At 34.8% G+C, this 22,216-nt stretch overlaps 1 protein-coding gene across 1 annotated transcript in view; it reads left to right on the top strand.

The window, feature by feature from the left end:
• Window positions 1-22,216, top strand: part of LRP1B (low density lipoprotein receptor-related protein 1B) — a 1,318,888-nt gene that overhangs the window by 1,147,309 nt on the left and 149,363 nt on the right. The window contains exons 66-70 of the mRNA XM_011935709.1: window positions 5,450-5,566; window positions 13,271-13,377; window positions 18,777-18,906; window positions 20,617-20,723; window positions 21,059-21,191. Coding sequence (XP_011791099.1) covers window positions 5,450-5,566; window positions 13,271-13,377; window positions 18,777-18,906; window positions 20,617-20,723; window positions 21,059-21,191 — 594 coding nt within the window. The remainder of the gene's footprint in view (window positions 1-5,449; window positions 5,567-13,270; window positions 13,378-18,776; window positions 18,907-20,616; window positions 20,724-21,058; window positions 21,192-22,216) is intronic.

The following is a 22,216-nucleotide window of genomic DNA, read 5'->3' as shown; positions in this document are numbered from 1 at the left end:
TGATCCGCCCATCTCGGCCTCCCAAAGTGCTGGGATTACAGGCTTGAGCCACCGTGCCCGGCCTAGTACATTCTTTTGATTACTGTAGCTTTATAGTAAGTCTTACAACCAAGTACTGTAAATTCTCCAGCTTAATTTTTCTTTTTCAAAAAATGTTTGATTATTCTACAACCTTTGCATTTCCACGTTTTTTTTTTTTCTGTTTGTTTGTTTGTTTGTTTTTTACACAGAGTCTCACTCTTGTCACCTAGGCTGGAGTGCAATGGCACGGCATGGCTCACTGTAACCTCTGTCTCCCGGGTTCAAGTGATTCTCCTGCCTCATCTTCTGAAGTAGCTGGGACTGCAGGCACATGCCACCACACCCAGCTAATTTTCATATCTTTTAGTAGAGACGGGATTTCAATCAGTTGGCCATGCTGATCTCGAACTCCTGACCTCGTGATCCACCAGCCTCAGCCTCCCAAAATGCTGGGATTACAGGCGTGAGCCACCACTATGCTCAGCCTTTTCCATGTAATTTTACATCAATCTAAACAATCTTATCTATTTCTTCAAAAAAAAACTTGCCGTAATTTGACAGTGATTAAACTGATTATATATATATATATGATTATATATACATAAAACTTTGGAAAAAATGAACATTTTAAACAATTTTCAGTTTTCTAATCCATAAACATGATATGTATCTGCATTTCTTAGGCATTATTCAATTTTTCTCAGCAATGTTTTGTAGTCTTCAATATAAAGATCATACATAAATTTGGCTAGATTTATGCATAGGCATGTGTTTTTTCATTGATACCATTGTCAATTTGTTTCATTTTTGTTTATTGCTAATATATAAAAATACAATTAAATTTATATATTGATCGTACATTCTATTACCTTCTTAAATTGATTTATTACTTGCAGTAGTTAGTAGATTAATTTGGATCTAAAGAGAAATTTAAATTCCATTCCCACTGTTGTTTTTTATTTCACTTCTCCATGTCTTGCTCCCAGAGGCATCCCTAGTGCTAGATTTTTAAATCCCTTTTCAGAAATATCCCATCCGTACACAAACACCAATAGTATTACATTATACACTACATATAATTCTCTTATTTGAAAGTCGCTCATCTTACCTTTCTGGGAGGATCAAATTTATTACTAGTATCACATATATTATGTGATAATATGTTTAAAATGAAAACAAGTTTCTACATACTATATTTGTTTTCTCCATACTTACTCCATACTTTCTCCAACACTTGAAAAAGGGAGTAATGAGATATTTGAATTCCATTTAACAATATAAACTAATGTAAAACGTTACATATTGTGAGCATTTTATATTAACTCCAGAGCTAATATAATGTGGAAATATATATGTTCTGTTTTATATCACTTTCTTGAGCCAGTGATTTTTAATTCTGGTTTCTCATTGGAATCATAGACTAGCTTTAATGAATATTGATGTCTGGATCATACCCCAGAGAGTCTGATTTTATTGATTTGATATGGGATATGGTTTGGGCATAGAGATATTTTAAAGTTCCCCAAGTGATTTTAATGTGTAACCAATCTGAGAACCGATGTTTTAGGCCTTGCTCACACAGTCCACACTCTAAAACATGTCTGTGTGTGTGTGTGTGTGTGTGTGTGCACCTCAAGGGAGGTTTGAAATGCAGAACAATGCTGTGTAGTTTGTATTTGGAATTTTTACAAGTAATTTCATGGATCAAAAACCTTAAATAACCTGTAAACATAAAATTTGTATAACCTTGCATAAGGCAATTAATGTTTCCTGCATTACTCTGTCTTCACGCCCCAAAAGGAAATTTTAGCAATGAACTCTAACTTGTTTTTGTTAAGAAATAGGTGCAGATATTTTTAAACACAAACTGTGATACAAATGTTTAAATATAGAAAAAAATACAAAAGGGATTTAGGAAAAAATTGATTGTCAGTACCAAATACTAACCTTCGGCAGTCAAGGAGAATTGTGCTGAGAATCAGTGTTATAAAACTGGATTACATAGGCTATTTTTCTGGTCTAGTCTGATCTTTCTTATTTTCTTATATGCTAAAATTTTAAGACATTATTTAAAAATCAAGCGGCCCGGGAGTGGTGACTCGCACCTGTAATCCCAACACATTGTGAGGCCGAGACAGGCGGATCACCTGAGGTCAGAGGTTCATGACCAGCCTGGCCTACATGGCGAAACCCAGTCTCTACTAAAAATACAAAAATTAGCCGGACATGGTGGTGCGCACGTATCATCCTGGCTACTCGGAAGGCTGAGGCAGGAGAATCACTTGAACCAGGGAAGTGGAGGTTCAGGGAGCCAAGATCACGCCACTGCACTCCATCCTGCAGGATAGAGTGAGACTCCATCTCCAAAAAGAAAAAAAAATAGTACAAGTAACACATGCAAGGAATAAATAAGACTGATATTTATACATAGAACAGTATTTTCAGAGTTTATTTTAACTGGAAAATAAAATAGACATCCAAATTGTTCAGTTCAAAACCTATTTTCAGTGGTCATTCAGCCTAACATATTTCCTGACTGTTGCATTAGAAATTTTGTGAAATTTAGGCCAAATTTTAAATCTAAAGTTAAATATAACACAGACAAGGTGTATATAATATAAAGCAGAAAACATTGCACCTGACATAAGTTACATTCTGAGTAATTATCAGCAGGCAGGAAGAAAAGGAAGAAGGGAAATTCAGACAACACTTTTTTTTTTTTTTTAAGTAGAGAAATGCATTTGAAATCTATCATAAGAATTTCTCTAATAAAATGTTGTTGAAGCTGGAGCTGGATATAAATTCCTCCTTTGCCATTTAACATATTTGTGAGATTGGACAAATTATTTAAATGTTTTGAGAGTTATTTTCCTCATATGTTTAAATAAATATAATAATACTTCTTAAAAATATAATGAGGATTAGATGTGATCCTATGTATGAAAATGCTTAGTCAAGAGTTAGGGTGGATCCTCAATAGATGTTCAGTATTTAATGTTCGTAAGTATACCTAAGTCACTTTTGCTTTCTTTTATTATTATTATTATTATACTTCAAGTTCTAAGGTACATGTGCACAATGTGCAGGTTTGTTACTTATGTATACATGTGCCATGTTGGTGTGCTGCACCCATTAACTCGTCATATACATTAGGTATTTCTCCTAATGCTATCCCTCCCTCTTCCGCCTACCCCACGACAGGCCCTGGTGTGTGATGTTCCCTGCCCTGTGTCCATGTGTTCTCATTGTTCAATTCCCACCTATGAGTGAGAATATGTGGTGTTTGGTTTTCTGTCCTTGTGATAGTTTGCTCAGAATGATGGTTTCCAGCTTTGTCCGTGTCCCTACAAAGGATATGAAGTCGTCCTTTTTGGTGGCTGCATAGTATTCCATTTTGTATATGTGCCACATTTTCTTAATCCAGTCTATCATTGATGGACATATGGGTTGGTTCCAAGTCTTTGCTATTGTGAATAGTGCCGCAATAAACATTACGTGTGCATGTGTCTTTATAGCAGCATGATTTATAATCCTTTGGGTGTATACCCAGTAATAGGATCGCTGGGTCAACTGGTATTTCTAGTTCTAGACCCTTGAGGAAGCACTACACTGTCTTCCACAATGGTTGAACTAGTTTACAGTCCCAGCAACAGTGTAAAAGCGTTCCTATTTCTCCACAACCTCTCCAGCACCTGTTGTTTCCTGACATTTTAATGATTGCCATTCTAACTGGTGTGAGATGGTATCTCATTGTGATTTTGATTTGCATTTCTCTGATGGTCAGTGATGATGAGCATTTTTTCATGTGTCTGTTGGCTGCGTATATGTCTTCTTTTGAGAAGTGTCTGTTCATATCCTTTGCCCACTTTTTGATGGGGTTGATTTTCTTGTAAATTTGTTCAAGTTATTTATAGAGGCTGGATATTAGCCTTTTGTCAGATGGGTAGTTTGCAAAAATTTTCTCCCATTCTGTAGGTTGCCTGTTCACTCTGATGGTAGTTATTTTTTTTTTTTTTCTTCTGTGCAGAACCTCTTTAGTTTAATTAGATCCCATCCAAGGAGAACTACAAACCACTAGTCAACGAAGTAAAAGAGGACACAAACAAATGGAAGAACATTCCATACTCATGGATAGGAAGAATCACTTTGTTTTTTTATGTTATTTGAGTCTGAATTATCTAAGTTGCATTTCAAAGTGAAGTGTAAGAACCATCACCAATAACTTACCCACTCCTTTAGCTGATTTGTTTTACTAGTCTGAGACTGGAAGCACTTCACTATCCATCTCTAGTATGGATAATAAGGAGTTTATCTGAGTACATGAAAGGGAAATATGTTCTAGATTGTGTATTGAGGCTTATAATTTTATCATTTTAATGTTATTTAATTCATAATTTTGATACTCCAGAATCTTGCTATTCAGCGTGCTTCATAGACAAAAGGCAATATTATTGCCAGCCAGCTCGTTAGAAACCCAGACCTACTGAATCCCAATTTCCATTATAGCAAAATTCCCAAATGACTTGTATGTATGCACATTAAGGTTTAATGGAGCACTGTTTTAGCTATATATAGTTCAATATTATAGTTTAAATACATATGATTTAAACTTTAAATGAATTCTTATTACATGCTTTCTGATTCTAGCTGATATACATGTAAGTTACATTTGTTGTAAAAAGCGCTAGATCAGGAGTAGAAGCACACTTCTTTTATATTGGCTGTGCCATTTAATGATAGTGAAAATGTATTAAGTTCCTAAATTTCTAAAAGTTTTTATTTCACCATCTGTAAAGTGAAAGGCTAGTTAATACTTTTCCTGGTACTCAGTGGAATTGTTTAAAGGTTCATGTGAGATAGCCCATAATTAATGTTCAAACTCTATACACATGTGAAGCATTATGATAACCAATGAGTTTGTGAGTGGGCAGTGGCCAGGATTTAGAAAGGGTAGCTAATCACAGATTGATTATGAATAAGAGCTCCTTAGGGAGAAACACAAGATGACAACCGTAGAATTTTACTAATAACTATATATTTTGTTGCTTTATAGCAGAAATACAGGGTGGAGAAGAGAGGATGTGTCCTAAACCAAAGAACAACCGCCCAAAGTGCTGGGATTACAGGCCTGAGCCACCATGGCTGGCCAATTTTGATTTTTAAAAAACTGATTTGTGTTGACTTTGCTTGGATGGTCCGATCGGTTTCTTCCTAATTAGCTCGCAGTGAAAGCATAAACAATAACAACATAAAACAAGACCAAAAAATAGATTTTCCTCAGCACTTGCCTTCAATTTTTCCTAAGGATGCTCCTTAGTAACTGAATTCGGAAACATTATATGCCATGGACTTGTCATGGCAGTCAGGACATTGTGAGGGATGTCTTCATGGAAATCTACAATGCAAACTCTGGTTCTTTCCATTACAGATAAAAAGACTTGTGGACCTCATGAATTCCAGTGTAAAAACAACAACTGTATTCCAGATCACTGGCGGTGTGATAGCCAAAATGACTGCAGTGATAACTCAGATGAAGAAAACTGTAGTAAGTAACTCTTCCTAATAATGTTGTGAGCTTGACAGCCCATTCCATAAGCAGGATGGCAATTTTGAGTTCTGTTAAGGTATAAATTTGAACCTGTCTGTCTTATGGCTCACATTTTTATACATATATTCACATTTGGACGAGAATATTCAGACTACATTGACCTGAATCTCAAATGGTAGAATTATCAAAATGCTTATCCTGAGAGTTATTTTGTTACAGTTCTCACAATTGGTAGGAAAGTATCATGAGGTTTAATGCAAACCCTTAGTATGCAATGAAGGAAACCGTTGATGCAAGTTCACACAATGAGCTGAATGATGTGGAGTCACTGTAAAACATCTCATTCTTTAACAAATGGTAGTCGTTTCATTTCAGTCTCAAATCCTTTTACACTACAGATTCACCCATGAGCATATTTCAGTGAAATATCACTTATTCTCTCTAGAGTAGTCAACACCTTATATATTCAGGATGCATTTCTCTGAAAATAGAATAACACTATTGTTACCATCTGTCTTCTCCATTTTTATATAATACATTTAAAAATAATAATTATCCCAAAATTTTACTTTCTGAAGAGTATGGCAGTTATATAAAATTGTGACAGTATCTCCAGATTGTAGCATTTATTTCAGAATATATATATATATTCAGTATATATATATATATTCTGAAATATATATACTGAGGCATATATGTATGTATTTTTTGAGACAAGGTCTCACTCTGTTGCTCAGGCTGGAGAGCAGTGGCATGATCACGACTCACTGTAGCATTGATCCCCCAGGATCAAGTGTTTCTCCCACCTCAGCCTTCCAGCTGTGACTATGGAAGCATGCCACCACACCTGGCTAGTTTTCTTTTCCTTATAATTTGTAGAGATGGGATCTTGCCATGTTGCCCAGGCTGATTGCTAACTCTTGGGCCCACACGATAAACCCTGGCCTCCCAATGTGTGCGGATTAAAGGCGTGAGCTGGCCACACTCGACCTGAATATATTTCTTATTGGCACTTTTATACACTGTCATTTAAACAAAGAAAGCTACACAAGCATGTTTAAAATAACATAATAATCAAATTCCATTTATTAAATATTTATATCTGGTACTTCCAAGAAGACTTAATGCAGATTAATAATGATAATGTCTATTCTTGCAGACATCTCATTGGACTAAGAGCATTCATTTCCCCAGAGGCAGAAGACTAGATCTACATAGGACTATGTTATATGAAAGCATGTAATTAGTAGAGTGAAAGCCTTAATAAACCACTCAGATATTTGGCTTGCAAAGTATCAACTAATGTTTTGGATAACTTTCACAACTTAATCTGACCTGTCTTTGGGAACGAAGTATATTAAGCATGAAATCTCTGGATTATTGTGATTATAGAATATCCTGAATATAGAAACTTTTATAACTCCCTCTTTACATACATATCTTCTAACAAGTCCTGGTCTTTAGAAAGATAAACAGCACTGCAGAGAGTCAATAGGGTTTTAGATTTCTCTAAACACCAGTTTTTAAAAACTATATATGGAAGTTCTCTGATCCACTTAATGATTAAAGTAAAATTCTGATGGAGTGGAACTGGTAGGGATAGAAGCATAAATACAAAAAAATCCCCCCACAATTATGCATATACTTTCTGCTTATTTATGAACCAGAACTTAAGTGTACAAATGTCTACTTAAATTTTTTTCTTGACGTATTTGGTGTTAATCATCAATAAGGTAACTGAGAGCAAATGCCTTATAATGGAAGGATGTTGAAAGCAGAAGAGGGTGGATGAGAGGCCAACTCTGAAGATATGTCTTGGAGAACTTTTATTCAGGGGGTAGTTGAATCTATGTGAGAAGTTAGCCTACTTTTATAATAAGAAAAACAGGAGAAGAAAGAAGGGCTCACCTGCTTCTGCGTCTGCTGGGTTTTTCTAAGTGGCTGAATATCATTGTACCGACATCTAAAAGTCAGCCTTTGGCACAAGAAAGCAAGGAGAAAGAACATTGATTCTTACTCTCACTTGTCGCTGTGGAAACTCAGTGATAAATCACTGTAGCCACAGTGTCCTTAAGAAAAAGTGAGGGAAGTGGTTGCAGTATCAAGCATTTCAGTATAAAATATCCAATTATGTGTGGTTCTCTTTTAGTGTCTGTTCACTCTGAGCTTGTTGACTAAGACAAGTCATATTGATGAAGTTGCAGAGGAGAGATGACGGTGAACAAGAATGAAGTATTTTACAGTTGTAATATGGAAGAGTAGTAGGCATATATGGGACAAGTATAAGAGTATGTTCACATTTTACACATGTAAGGGGAGTGTCAGAGTATGTTAGGGCAAATATCAAAGTATATTCACATGTTTTGAACATATAAGAGTATGTAAGAGGTTGGATCCACGGGTCTAGATAATTGAATAGGGCTTCAAGATGCTATTTTGAATAGGCCAGAAGAAATGGGAAGCTTTCGACATTGACAATGTCAGTAGTTCTACATAGGCAGAAATTTAGTCAATAAAGAATGAGAAAATAATTCAATTATATATTTGGGGATCACCAAAATATTAGTCACATTGAAACAAGCCTTAGAAGAAAATACTATTGCTGTACTAAAATCTATCAAGATATTTGCAATTGTTATCTATTAAAATAATTGTAAACACAGACACACACACACACACACACACATGCACATCACTGTCCTAATATATTGAGTCTGTGGTATATGTTGTCCTATTTTCTAAATAGTATCGATCAATGTTATGCACTTTGATTCACGTTTGGCAGTTATTGTTGGCTATTATTAAGTAGTGAAACATATCACAGACATATAAATCAACCTAGATCATCATGTATTGCTTAACAGTGGGGATGCATTTTGAGAAATTTGTCGCTAGGCAATTTTGTCATTGTGTGAACAGCATCAAGTGTACTTACACAAACATAGATGGTACAGACTACTACACACCTAAACTATATGGTTCAGCTAATTGCTCATAGGCTACAAACCTATACAGCATGTTACTGTACTGAATACTATAGGGAATTGTAACACCATGGTATGTATTCGCCTATCTAAACATTAAAAAATTTTAATTTATGACACCACCACTGTATGTTGTTGGAAACGTTATTATGTAACACATGACCGTAGCTGAAAAATAACAGCAACATAATTTAGAGTCACTTTTGGTCTTCTTTGTTTATGAATCTGATTTCATGCATTTACTTTTTAAATTGTGTTGGAGATAGTCCACTGATAGAGATGGGAAGAGTTCAAATAGTAGTGGGGCAATTAACTGCCAACTACATTTTAAACTTAATATGCTTTCTATATTTTTATATTTACATAGGATAATTAGTTCATTGTCATTTTATCATCCTCTGCTTATCATTTCCCTCGTTAAGTGTTCAGCAGGGACACTGCTTGAACAATTTTTTCTGCTCTTCAAAACAAGAAAATCTTATTGTCATTGGAGTTATTTTGTAATCTGGATCAGAGGTTTGGAAATAATTGAGAAATCTCAACATCTATACTATCTTTAGCAACAAAAAATAAAATATGTCATATATGCCATCTACGTTACTGATTTGCAAAATAAATAACTTTATAACCTTACATGATTAAGAAGTAACTAAAAATCCAATCGATTTTAAAATAACAAGTAATTTAAAACTTAGGTTTACATAGACAAGCTGCTTCTGCCTTATTTGAATTTCTAGTGCTTTCACACTGAATTTCTATCAGAAGATTATTTGTGTAGAGTGTAAGTTATACTAATTGTATTCTAAAAATTCTTGTCAAATGCTAACATTGACATTCATGTAACTTTTGAACTTACCACCAAGAGTTTTTAAGATAGTAGAGAAACTGAAGTCCAAGTCTTTCTGCTCTACCATTACTCTATGGTGTTGAAAGCCACTTTTATTTCCAGAACATGATTTTCTTCAGTTTTGTGTAAAATGACTTCCAAAGCTCTTTTCAATTCTGTGGCTGTATGGTTTTGCCTCCATCAGTAATCAGAATTGAAGTAAATAATCAGTCTACATGATGCCCGTGTATTTTGTTCTTTTTTTTTTTTTTTTTTTTTTTTTTTTTTTTTTTTTTGAGAAGGAGTCTCACTTTGTTGCCCAGTGTGGAGTGTAGTGGTGCTGGTGCAATCTTGACTCACTGCAACCTCCATCTCCTGGGTTCCAGTGATTCTCCTGCCTCAGCTCCCCAAGTAGCTGGAATTACAGGTGTGCATGGTGGTGCCCAGCTAATTTTTATATTCTTAGTGGAGAGGGGGTTTCACCATGTTGGCCATACTGATCTCAAACTCCTGACCTCAGGTTATCTGCCCACCTCAACCTCCCAAAATGTTGGGATTACAGGTGTGAGCCACCGCACTTGGCCCTTTATATTTTATTCTTATTGAAGAATCCCAATTAGCCTTCTGAAACATGGAAAGCATACCCTGCAAAAGCTTCTTGGTTGCCAATCTGGCTTGTTTAGATGAGGTTTATGGAAAACCTGGCTAATTGTTCACATGTGGAGTTCCGCATCTACTCTTGGTCCAGGAATATAGGTAATATCAGAGAAAAATTAGCATGAAAATAGCATTTTAGAAATACAGGGGAAAATGTCACATCCAATTTTATTTTTCAGATGGGTTAGCTTTTACTACAGTCATTACAGTCATTTTGTTGTTGTTGTTCTTCTCTTTCGCAAGAAAAATAGTATCATGATAAAGTCTGAAAATTGGTCTTTTACTTTATCCAAAAATATCAAAGGTAAGATAAGCAATAAGGAAAAATTCCTTAGGACTTTCTGTGATAACTAAATTGCATTTCCCTCAAGAGATTTTCTTTTTGAGCTATCTAGTGGCAAAAAATTCTGAGGTATATGATTGATGGTTAGAAATAGGCTCGGTACCCTATCCTTGATGGTATTTGTGTATGTATAAATAATTCATGATTATTATTCAGAAGTAGATTTGCTGGCATTTTGAAAAACATGATAGAAACACGTAGAATTTCCACTTTCCCTGAAAAAGCATTTCCCAGCAAATCTCTCAGCCTCTCTACTGCCATTTTGAAGCAGAATAATTAATAATGTGAGGACAAAGTCTCTAGAAAATGAGCATTCTGTGGCACTCTTGGGTAAATGCTGGCTTGATAACTTTTTTTAACCTACATCAACAACTTTCAACCCTTTGTATAGCAAAGTGTGTCAAGGCCTGTGAAGCCTTGGCTGTTTAGCATATGATGAGCACACTCACTTTTAAGTAGGATAAAGGCAAATTAGAACATTAGAGGAAGAATTAGTCCCATTCTACAACTCCCAATTCTATGAAATTAGATGTTTCTTCTGCTGTTTTTAAACATGTAAGTATGATATATTTTAAATTTACTCTTTCTTTATTCTTTTCATTAAAACAATTTTGGCTGTTATTTTCCATTGTTAAATAAATTGAACATATTTCACTATAATTTATTTCCTCTGAGAATAAAACTGCATGTGTCTGCAACCAGGAGGGCAAAATGGCTTCAGTATGGAATGATGATAAGAGCAAATGAGTTTTCTCTTATTATTATTAATAAAATAGATATTGCTAGCCATGTACCTTAGATAAGTCACTTGACTTCCCAGGGCTTTAATGTTAATCTCTGTAATATGTGGACACTTATTTTTTCCTCAGTTGTATGGGAAGCAATGATATAGCCTATTAGGAAAAAGTACAGGCCCTGGTATCAGGTTGTCTTGATTCAAGTACAATTAATAGCTCTTCTGCACGCTCGGTGATTTGAAGTACGTTACTTATTATCTCCGTGCCTCAATTTACGCATCTAAAACGGGGTGCAAGTATAGCACATTCCATAGAGAGTTGTTATAAAAATTCATTGGTGAGTTAATTCAAGAACATTTCATTAACTTTACCTAGTACCTAACAAGAAATAAGCAATTGGTAGAGGATAATTATTATTTGTTATAATAAATAATATTAGTATTAATAGTTATTTTTAAGATGAAAGCATAATCTATGTGAATACCTTTTAAAAACAAAAAGGGAAATTTCTTTTGTCACATCTACTAAACAAAGGAGTGTAGGGACATGAGAAGATTATCCATTTAAGGGCATTTTCCCATTCTATCAAATGGCACCTTGTCTTATACCTTGAAGGTCTTGTTTTAAACTAAACTAAGTAGCAGAGTAGAATGAAATGCTTGCTGTCACACACTGCTTTTTCTATAGTTCTTCCAGTCCAACATTCTGAAAAGGTTTCTTTTTTTTTTGAGGCAGAGTCTTGCTTTGTTGTCCAGGCCGGAGTGCAGTGGCACGATCTTAGCTCACTGCAGCCTGTGTCTCCCAGATTCAAGCAATTGTCCCACCTCTGCCTCCCAAGTAGCTGGGATTACAGGTGCCTACCACCGAGTCAGGCTAATTTTTGTATCTTTAGTAGAGTCGGGTTTTGCCATATTGGCCAGACTGGTCTTGAACTCCTGACCTCAACTGATCTGCCTGCCTCGACCTCCCAAGTGCTGGGATTACAGGCGTGAGCCACCGTGCCTGCCCCTGAAAAGGTTTCTTTATGTAGAAATGTAGGAGCCCCCACGATACCAAACCATCAAGATGTTACTCTCTACGTAGAAACCAAGAGATTGTGTAGAGCAAAATCCAAATACAGACTGATTCACTCACAATCTTTGTGCAGAAAATCAGGCATCATATGGATATTCCTTAAACTTAATGTCTGTTAGTTATTGCTTCTTGACCCAGTAAGAATATTATTATGTGTGATAGAGCTGCAAATACAAGGAATGAATAGAGAAAACAAGAAGAAGTCTTTCATCATGTAAGATATCAGTCCTGTTTAGAGAACAAAAATGAAACAAGAGATGATATCCAGCAGTCATATTGGTTACTTGTACGAATGAATTTCTAAAATCCTACTTCATTTTCCAGATGAAACATATTCCAATAGGAATTAAACCAAGTAGTAAGTCATTACTATTTGGCTTATGCCTTATGTGAAATATGGGACAGCATAATTAAATCAATAACTGCTAAATTATCTAAATTGACAGGCAAGTGATATAGGGCACAATAAACAATGGCATAAACAAGTGCAATTTTTTAAGAAGAATCTTACAAACTAGCTTTGTGTAATATTATCCTTATATACTCTTCTTATTCCCAGGAACTCCAGATTTTCTGGGGACAAAATTGAATAATTAGAATATTTTTAGAATACATAATAAAAAGTCAAATATAAAGGCTAGACTAACTGCCCAGTTAATAATAAACAGCCCCATAGGTACAGAGAGTCACAAAATGTCATACTTACTTAAAGTAAATACATAAAATGACATAGAACTTCAACAACTAAAAAGGATCATTGTTAAAGTATGACAATAGGTACATTTTCAGGCTTTTAATTTTACTTTGCTGATTTATTTTTATTAAACAGTAGAACATTTATCTTTGTTCCGACTTGTTTTGGTCATGCCATTTTGTACTCATGATTTTAAAAATAAATTTGAAAAATTATTATATTACGTACCATAGATACTTCATGAGACTTTTCCTAAACAATATATTAGTTCTGTTTGACTAACCTCTTTTTTATTTCTTTAATGCTACCTCATGTCATATGTCATATAAATTTTACAATGCCCTTGCATATAACAGAATAACCCTGTGCTGTTTTTTTGTCCCCAGAGCCACAGACATGTACATTGAAAGATTTCCTCTGTGCCAATGGGGACTGTGTTTCTTCAAGGTTTTGGTGTGATGGAGATTTTGACTGTGCAGATGGCTCTGATGAGGTAGGCATTTTTGTAAAATCAAAAAGAAAGCAGCTCTTTAGAACCACATTTGTAATTATTATTATTCAGTCCAGTAAGTGCGGCAAGGACAGCTCAGAAATACATTTTACTCCTGACACACTGAGATAAGTATTATATCCATGTGCTGGGCTGAACATCCCCAGCACAGGGAATAGCTCTTGTGCTGCTATTGACAGTTAATTTTATAGTCTGTTTTACCTCAACTGGTGAATAGCTGGGTTGGGAATAGGATATTTGGAAACCCTACTCCCTATAGCTGATGCCCCTGCCATCTGTGAATTAGTTCATAAATTTGCTGCAGGATTTATAGTCAGGACTAATATTTTTATGCATTTTAAACAGTTTCTTCTCCCCAGTCTCTTTCTTCAATAGTTATAGTCTTACAGACATCGATGTGGGTCATCAATTTTCATGAAACTACAGGTTGAGCTTTGCTTCCGTGATGAATCACAATCCATTTATAATAAGGCCTATGTACACACAGCTTTAAGTGAAAAAGTTTACAAATTCTCTGGAAAATTCTATGAACTTAGTCTGTGCTAACATTTATAATACTTCATACAATTTGTTATTTATGAATTTATGTCCTTATGTTTCAGATATTAATTACTCCATGATGCTTTAAAAATAATAAACAACCCATGATTATATATATTTTTCTCAGTCAAATCTAAAAGGAACCCAGCTCTGATATCCCAGTATCAGTGATTTCACATAGATAATATCAGAAACACAAGGTTTGCACAATCAAGTCTACTAAGAAGTGAAGGAAAAAGAGCTCTGGCCGGGTGTGGTGGCTTACGCCTGTAATCCCAGCACTTTGGAGGCGGGCGGATCATGAAATCAGGAGGTCGAGACCATCCTGGCCAACATGGTGAAACCCCATCTCTACTAAAATACAAAAAAATTAGCTGGGCATGACGGTGCATGCCTGTAGTCCCAGCTAATTGGGAGACTGAGGGAGGGGAATCGCTTGAACCTGGGAGGCAGAGAGTGCAGTGACCTGAGATCGTTCCTCTGCACGCCAGCATGGCGACAGAGCGAGACTCCACCTCAAAAAACAATATATATATATATGTGTGTGTATATATATATGTGTGTGTGTATATATATATACAGTTCCACAGCATACACCATGTATCCTGTATTGCAATGATTCCCTAAAGCTCTGCTGCTGTGGTTGAGAAGCGTATGTACTCACCTCTCATTAATGCCCTCCCACTGACCATAGACTTGGCGAGAGGATTTTTGCTGCAGCTCTGGAGGTTTCTGTGTTTCACTTCCCAATTCCCTAGGTATCCACTGATTTCTTGCCTCTGTGGGAGACACTACAGGTCTCCACTATTTACAGAATTTATGCAAACTAGGTTTCTTCCCACCCTGAGGCATTTCCTGTAGGACTGTACAATTCTCCCTTCTCTCACCTTTTTGAAAAGTCACAATAACCACATTCAACAGCCTATATTTTGAAAACAAACACGTGTAATTTCTCACCTGAGGGCTAGCAAAACCTAAGTCTCAAGGATGAGAAGATCACTCAAGAGAGGAAGTTGAAAAATACAGTGCTTCTAGTCATGGAGCTCTTCACAAAATAAAAGTCAAACCATTTTTTTTTTTTTTTTAACACACAGGAGAGTTACGTTTTTTACATTTACCAGCCACGTATTTACCTAACATTCATACATTTGAAAATTACATTAAACTTTTCTAAGGCAGAAAAACACTTTTTAATTAAACTCATCCGTGAAAATATCTTGTCTTTGGTTTTATTTAATATGTCGAACCAATCTGGGTAATATGTAAAACATCAAGAGGTGGCGATATATTGCTTAAGGCTTATATATTTATCTTGAATCGTATTCACAAGAGGTGCAAAGTGTATATACAGAATCGAATACTACTTCTTTAAAATCTTATTCATGTAAAAGTGGATATCCTTATTACCATGTCTCTCATCCCATAAGTTGGTGAACACAGTGATTTGATGGTTAAATATATCTCCATATATCCAGACATTTTCATGATAAGGCTCAGAAGAAATGAAATTAATTGTAGTAAAGTCATTTTTCTCTATATTTATAGACGTTTAGTGCAGTCTATATGTGATGAAGTAGCTAACACTATTGGTAGTTGATTTCTATCTTTTTTTTTACAGTCTAGACAAAAAAAAAGACTGAACAAATGGCTAGAAAGCAGAATTACATACAGAATACTCTCACATTAAGAACAAAAGTTGAGAGAATTGTGAAGATAAGTTTCTGTATGAATGGAACTGATAATATGATTAGCTTGTTAATAACAAAAAAAAAGAAGTTTAAAAACTTGGTTCAATCTAATTGTATAGCAAGTATTTATCTCTGTGGTACACACAGAGAATGATTATTTAAAGTGATTTTAAATTATAATATTTTTCCTCTACGTTTAGCATAATATGTTGTAAGAACAAAAAAGCAAAGAAATCTTAAACTGCATTCATAGACTTACTGTTAATAATAATATTGGTTCTGTGAATTTGAAACATGTAGGGTGGTTCAAATGCTTATTTATGTCAATGTCATTAGAACTCAAAATTTAAAAGTAAAAGAAAGGAGATATAAATGTAGAAACAAAAAGTTAAGTAAAAATCCTCGCTTATTAAATCCAGAAGTATCTTTATAAGATCTGGATTAATCTTTCTCTTTTTAAAAATATATGATTTCTACTTCTGCCAGTGAAAAGTCCTAGAACCGAATATAAACCAATGGTAATGACTATCCTGAAATTCACCAAGTGGTCTCTAAATACCATTTTCCAATTAAAGGAAAGAAGACTCCTTTGAGATATGCCTAATTTTGAGTCTGAGAAAATAAATTGACAAGATGAGCTGCTAACATCTGAGATTATTAAGAGAGTGTACAAAGTGCACAAGAACAAACTTAAAGGAACTTCCACTGACAAAAGGGACAATTTGAGCCTTAGAAAGAAAAATGACTGGAAAGGATTAAAACCCACACATACACACACATACACAAACACAATGTATAAAAATCAGTGAGTTCACAACAATATTTTAAAAAGCAAAAGCTCATTAGTCACTTTTGAGGTTGCAAAGGTAACAACATTCTTAGGATGCAATTAGTCAAATTCAGAATGTGAACTATTCTGTAGTATAACTGACTTGTTTTCTTCAAGTAGCAAATGGCATTTTAAAAAACTGAAGAATGAGAAATAGTTATACATTAAAGAAACTTTAATTCAAGGTAGAGATCTCTTTTGAGTCCTTACGTTACCAAACAGTATTTTATATAGCTAAGTGACACACCCGTGCCATTGATCATTGAGCTGTTTTACTTAAATGAGCCCACTTGCAGAGATAATCATTCATTGCTTCTAAAAATGTTTACTGGATAGTTATTATAATCACGTGACAGTATTAGATACTTGGTTCACAGACAGGCATGATCTTTATCCCAGTAGAGCTGGGATAAAGTTATATGAGATGTTAATTTATATTTGTTTTCTACATTTGCTAGTTTATTAATTTATTAATTCACTCAGCAGTTTGTATTGAATGTTTACTACGTCCCAGGCACTAACAGTATGGAGAATACAGTGGTGAATAAAACACGTGACATCTCTTTCTTATGACATTCTCTAATGTCTTTCACATCATTTGCTATTATGTAGCTTACTCCAGATATCCCACATTTCCGATTATCCTTACACATAAAAAGCCTTTTCTTAAGTAGTTCCATTTCTACTTAAACTGTCATCACAAAGAGAAAATTTCAGAAATTTAGAAAGTGAATTCTCCTTCCTTACATGGGGATGAAACTGAGAAGCAGCAGCAAGTAGTAGTTCAACGTGCTTTACTTGCTAGGAGTTCCACAAACCATGAGATTGTTACACTTTCTGTGGAAGAAGCAGACAAGTACATTTTGGCAAAAATAGAAATTCCCTAACAGAAAACATCATCCCAGTGAGACTCTTCATTAGAGTATTCCATTTCAACCAGAGTGTTCAGACCCAGGAAAGGTGATTTCTAGTGACTCAATTTCATTCATCTCATATGCAGATCCTCAAAGGTAAATTTGCCATCTTTTTTTTTTTTTTTTTTTTTTTGAAACAGAATCTTGCTCTGTCGCCCAGGCTGGAGTGCAGTGGCCGGATCTCAGCTCACTGCAAGCTCCACCTCCTGGGTTTACGCCATTCTCCTGCCTCAGCCTCCCGAGTAGCTGGGACTACAGGCGCCCGCCACCTCACCTGGCTAGTTTTTTTTTTTGTATTTTTTAGTAGAGACGGGGTTTCACCGTGTTAGCCAGGATGGTCTCGATCTCCTGACCTCGTGATCCGCCCGTCTCGGCCTCCCAAAGTGCTGGGATTACAGGCTTGAGCCACCGCGCCCGGCCAAATTTGCCATCTTGTTTGACTTCCACATAAAATCTGTATATGGACTAGCAGAAATGAAAATGTTGACAGTTCACTTCATAGTGCTTTAGGGAACAATGCCGGGAAAGAAGAGAAGGAGAATTACAAACAACTAAACTGTAAAAGGACTGGTACAAAGGAAAATAGATGGAGCGAGGGGAAAGAAGAAACAACAGGGAAAGCTTTGCCAATGCAAAACAGATTTGTCTTAGGATTTTTGTTTGTTTTGCATTCCATATCCCTAGCCTTCTTCTCCCTATAGCCAATAAACTAGATGTAGTTGCTTAGAATAAATTTTTGAAAAAAAAAATTGTTTTTAAACAAGATGTGGCTACATTGCCTAGACTGGAGTGTGGTGGTATTCATGTGTGCCTACCATAGCACACAACAGCCTCAAAGTCCTGGACTCAAGCAATCCCTGCCTCAGCCTCAGCCTCTTGAGTGGCTGGGGCTGTTGTGCCAGCTAGAAGTAATTCTTTAACCCTTTTATTATCTCACAATCTTCATTATCACCTACAATTATTAAAATTCCATTACCCCAGAACTGTCTACTGAATAATGGTACTCTCAGAGTAACTTAATTAGCATGATGAAGCCATAAAATTTGTGTTCTTTTTTTCCATTTTTTGTTTTATTATGACACACAGGGACAAATGAAAGTGGAAAATTGTTATTATTCTGTTATTTAGTCATGGGCTTAAAATGTTAGCATCTGAGCCACTTTTATACAGTAGACGTGGTTCCTACACTTCTGGGTTTCTATGCATAAGTTGTCTAGTCTTCTAGTTTGTAAACATTTTTCTAAAAATGCAATTTTAATTACATCTGTGTTGTTTTTGACAGAGAAATTGTGAAACAAGTTGTTCCAAGATCAGATCCAGGTTTTCTGTACATAAGTTTCCTTGTCTTTTAAGTGTGTAGACGTGTTTCTAAAATTTTAATTTTAATTACATCTCTGTTGTTTTTCATAGAGAAATTGTGAAATAAGTTGTTCCAAAGATCAGTTCCAATGTTCCAATGGTCAGTGTATACCAGCAAAATGGAAATGTGATGGCCATGAAGACTGTAAATATGGGGAAGATGAGAAAAACTGTGAGCCAGGTAAAAGGATTGAAGTGATATTTCATTTAGTTAACATTTTACCTTGATAGAATTTAAATTTAAGCAGCAATATGCAGAAAACAGTGGCAAATATGTCATATGTTTACGATGTTTAAGAAATGGTCTGCAAATCTGTGGATAAATTAATTAGTGTGTTCTTCATATGTTTTGAAAGTGTTTTGGAAGATAAGATCATTACTTATGAACGGAATCCAATCATAACTTCCCCAAATTTGATTTTCTGGTATCTATATCATATTATACCATTTGGAATTGTTTCCCCAAGATAGCAAAGTAAAATCTGTTGAAATTATAAGTACAGTAAAAGACAGGTTTTTAGTTATGGAAATGATGATTATGAACTAGAATGTACCCATTTCACTGTGATGCTAGCTAAGAAGAAGCATATTGTATTGTTTGTATTTACATCTTGGGCCAAAATTGGAGTAAAGTTAGAAAGCAAAGCCAGAAAAGAAGATACACTATTCAATTTATGTGCTAGGTGGCTCTATAAATATACTCATTAAAACACTTCATTTTTAATTATATATTTTAATTACATTATCTTACAGAAAAATATTACTGGTGGAAAACTATACTATAATGTATATATGACCATAAAAACATTACCTTGAGAGACTAGGCCAGAGTCACAGCTACAAGACTCATACATTACTATGATCCAGTACCATGTCCCTGGGCCATATTGTTAATTGATCACTTATTTGTTTCTTACTATATACAGACATGTTATTAGACTCCTTATGTACACAGATCCCTAGACAAACACTGCCAATTAAAAGAAGTTAAAACTCAAGGAAAAAGCTTTTCAGTATCCTTGAGCTAAGGAATTCAGACTACAAAGTCATTAAGTAAGTACAATAGACTACATAGTGGTCTAACATAAGGCCAGAAGCCCAGACGTTTGAATGCAAGCCTAGCCGACTCAAGCCCATAGACAGAAGCAGCTGTCATAATTTCTGTCAATTAATTAGACTGGGTAGTATTTACATCTTGTGACTAATACACTTACAAATATTACAAACTTGCCAATATTATACTTGTAAATAACATTTAGCTGCTTGTTATTCTTAATTTCTGCATCATAAAGGAACACTGCACATTCTGTTAACTCTGTTAATTGCACATGTATTCATATTTAAAATCCCCAAACAATGCAATTCTTAGAACCTATTCAAATACTTTATTTATGTCAATGCAACGAAATAGATATCATTGGGTCTATGAGACCATGCCAAGATTTCTACTTTGTGCTTTATGCAGTGAATGTAAAATTAACATACTCAAAGGTTACAAAATATTATTACAGTTTTGAAAGTAATTTGAGACTTCAATAATTTAAAATAATTTAATTTAAAATTGTAAAAATAAAAACTCGTGTAACACTTCAAAATCAAAGGGATGAAGGATATCAAGGATTTTTTTTTCTTTCTATGGACTATTGAGTAAAATTCTTATTGCACAGGCTATTACATCATGAAGTATATTTAATATAATGCAATAATGTTATAATTATAAAATTATTTAATAATTTAAATGAATCTGTAATACCAGTCTTTAAATATATTTATATAGTATAAGCTATTTTTATTACCATCTATAAATTCATATACTTATATGTTTATGTTTTTATTTCTAAAACCTGTTATTTTTACTCTGTCTCAATCCCAAATTTATAATTGTATTCAGCTTCTCCTACTTGCTCATCAAGTGAATATATATGTGCCAGTGGTGGATGTATTTCAGCATCTTTGAAATGTAATGGAGAATATGATTGTGCTGATGGTTCAGATGAGGTAAAATATATTGTTTAATTAAAATATTTGAATTACATGAATTAGGTTTGGGCAAACAAATGTAATGAAAATAAAGGAAAGAATCTTGATTCTTAGCACAGTTTAACATGTTGGATATGTACATTGAATGCAATCATTTCAGCAAATATCTGAATCTTCATGCTGTCCATATACTAAAGCTCATTCTCATTTGTAGAAGTTATATTCATTAAGACAAAGTGAAAGAAAGTGCATGGTATAATAAATCTCTAGTATTACAAGCTGCATGTTTATTTTGCCCATGATTGTGTCATTATCATTAATGAAAACTGCAGTATCCATTTGTATTTGAACAGATGGACTGTGTGACTGAATGTAAGGAAGATCAGTTTCGGTGCAAAAATAAAGCCCACTGTATTCCAATTAGATGGCTGTGTGATGGAATTCATGACTGTGTGGATGGCAGTGATGAAGAGAACTGTGACAGAGGTAAGGTATTTGTGTATGTGCGTGCCTGTAAATGAGAGAATGAAAGTTAAGGTGCTGTGCAGAATATACAGTGTGTGCTAGAGGCAGAGGATAGAATCTTTAAATGATTCTCTTTCCTCTTCCAAGTTTCATTACATAGCAGCCTGGTCTAAATATGCAAAATCCAGATCATTGTCAGACAGAGCATAATCTCAATCTGGGCATGACAAACACGAGCACTGGGCAAGAGTTTACTGTCTACCATTTCAGACTAGTTGCCAGGTCAAGTATAGGGATATGTGGAGAATATAGAGAAAGTAGTCAATAAAACCATGACTACAAAAGTATATCCTGAATTTTCTGTACGTTCTTTCCTTTCACATTGCTTGCCTTACTCTGAAAACATAAGAAAAACAGATGGCATACTCAATTGCACACATTCATATGCTGTATGATATATAGGTTATAGGCCGTGACCCAAATCCCTAAATTTCCTGATTGCCATATCATTGAGAAAATAACCTACATTTTTTTTGTCAGTCTAAAAGACAACTTTCCATTTTGCCATAGATTATTTCCCAGCTACGCAAAGATCATTTTCTGACAGATAACCACATTTTAGTTTCAAACTACCACAATAAACGTAGCAATAGTTACTACTTAGAGTTATTTCTGAAAGCACTTGTGTGCTGAAGATTAAAATGATCACAAATGAATCCATGTTTGCTATTTTCATTTTGTTAAATACATGTTTTAAATACAAAATTTCTTGTGACCTGCTTACAAAGTCTCTCAATAGAGTTTACACTTCTTGGTGTTTGGAAGATCATTAATAGAGATGGTGCTACATATTGCCCCGTGATTCAAGGCACTTGAATGTGCACTCTAGGTTTACATACTTTAAATCTGTCTCACATGTTTACTTTTGTGAATATGTAGTCACCTAAGAAAAGCAGTATTTTACTTTCTTTGATATTATTTGAGATGTTCATGGATATCTCCATCCCAAACCTGGTAAAGTGTTGTATTATGAAGAAAAAAAATAG

This window comes from Colobus angolensis, unplaced genomic scaffold (genome assembly GCF_000951035.1).
Source record: "Colobus angolensis palliatus isolate OR3802 unplaced genomic scaffold, Cang.pa_1.0 Scaffold147, whole genome shotgun sequence".
NCBI lineage: Eukaryota > Metazoa > Chordata > Mammalia > Primates > Cercopithecidae > Colobus > Colobus angolensis.
This window is presented reverse-complemented; position numbering and strand designations above follow the sequence as displayed.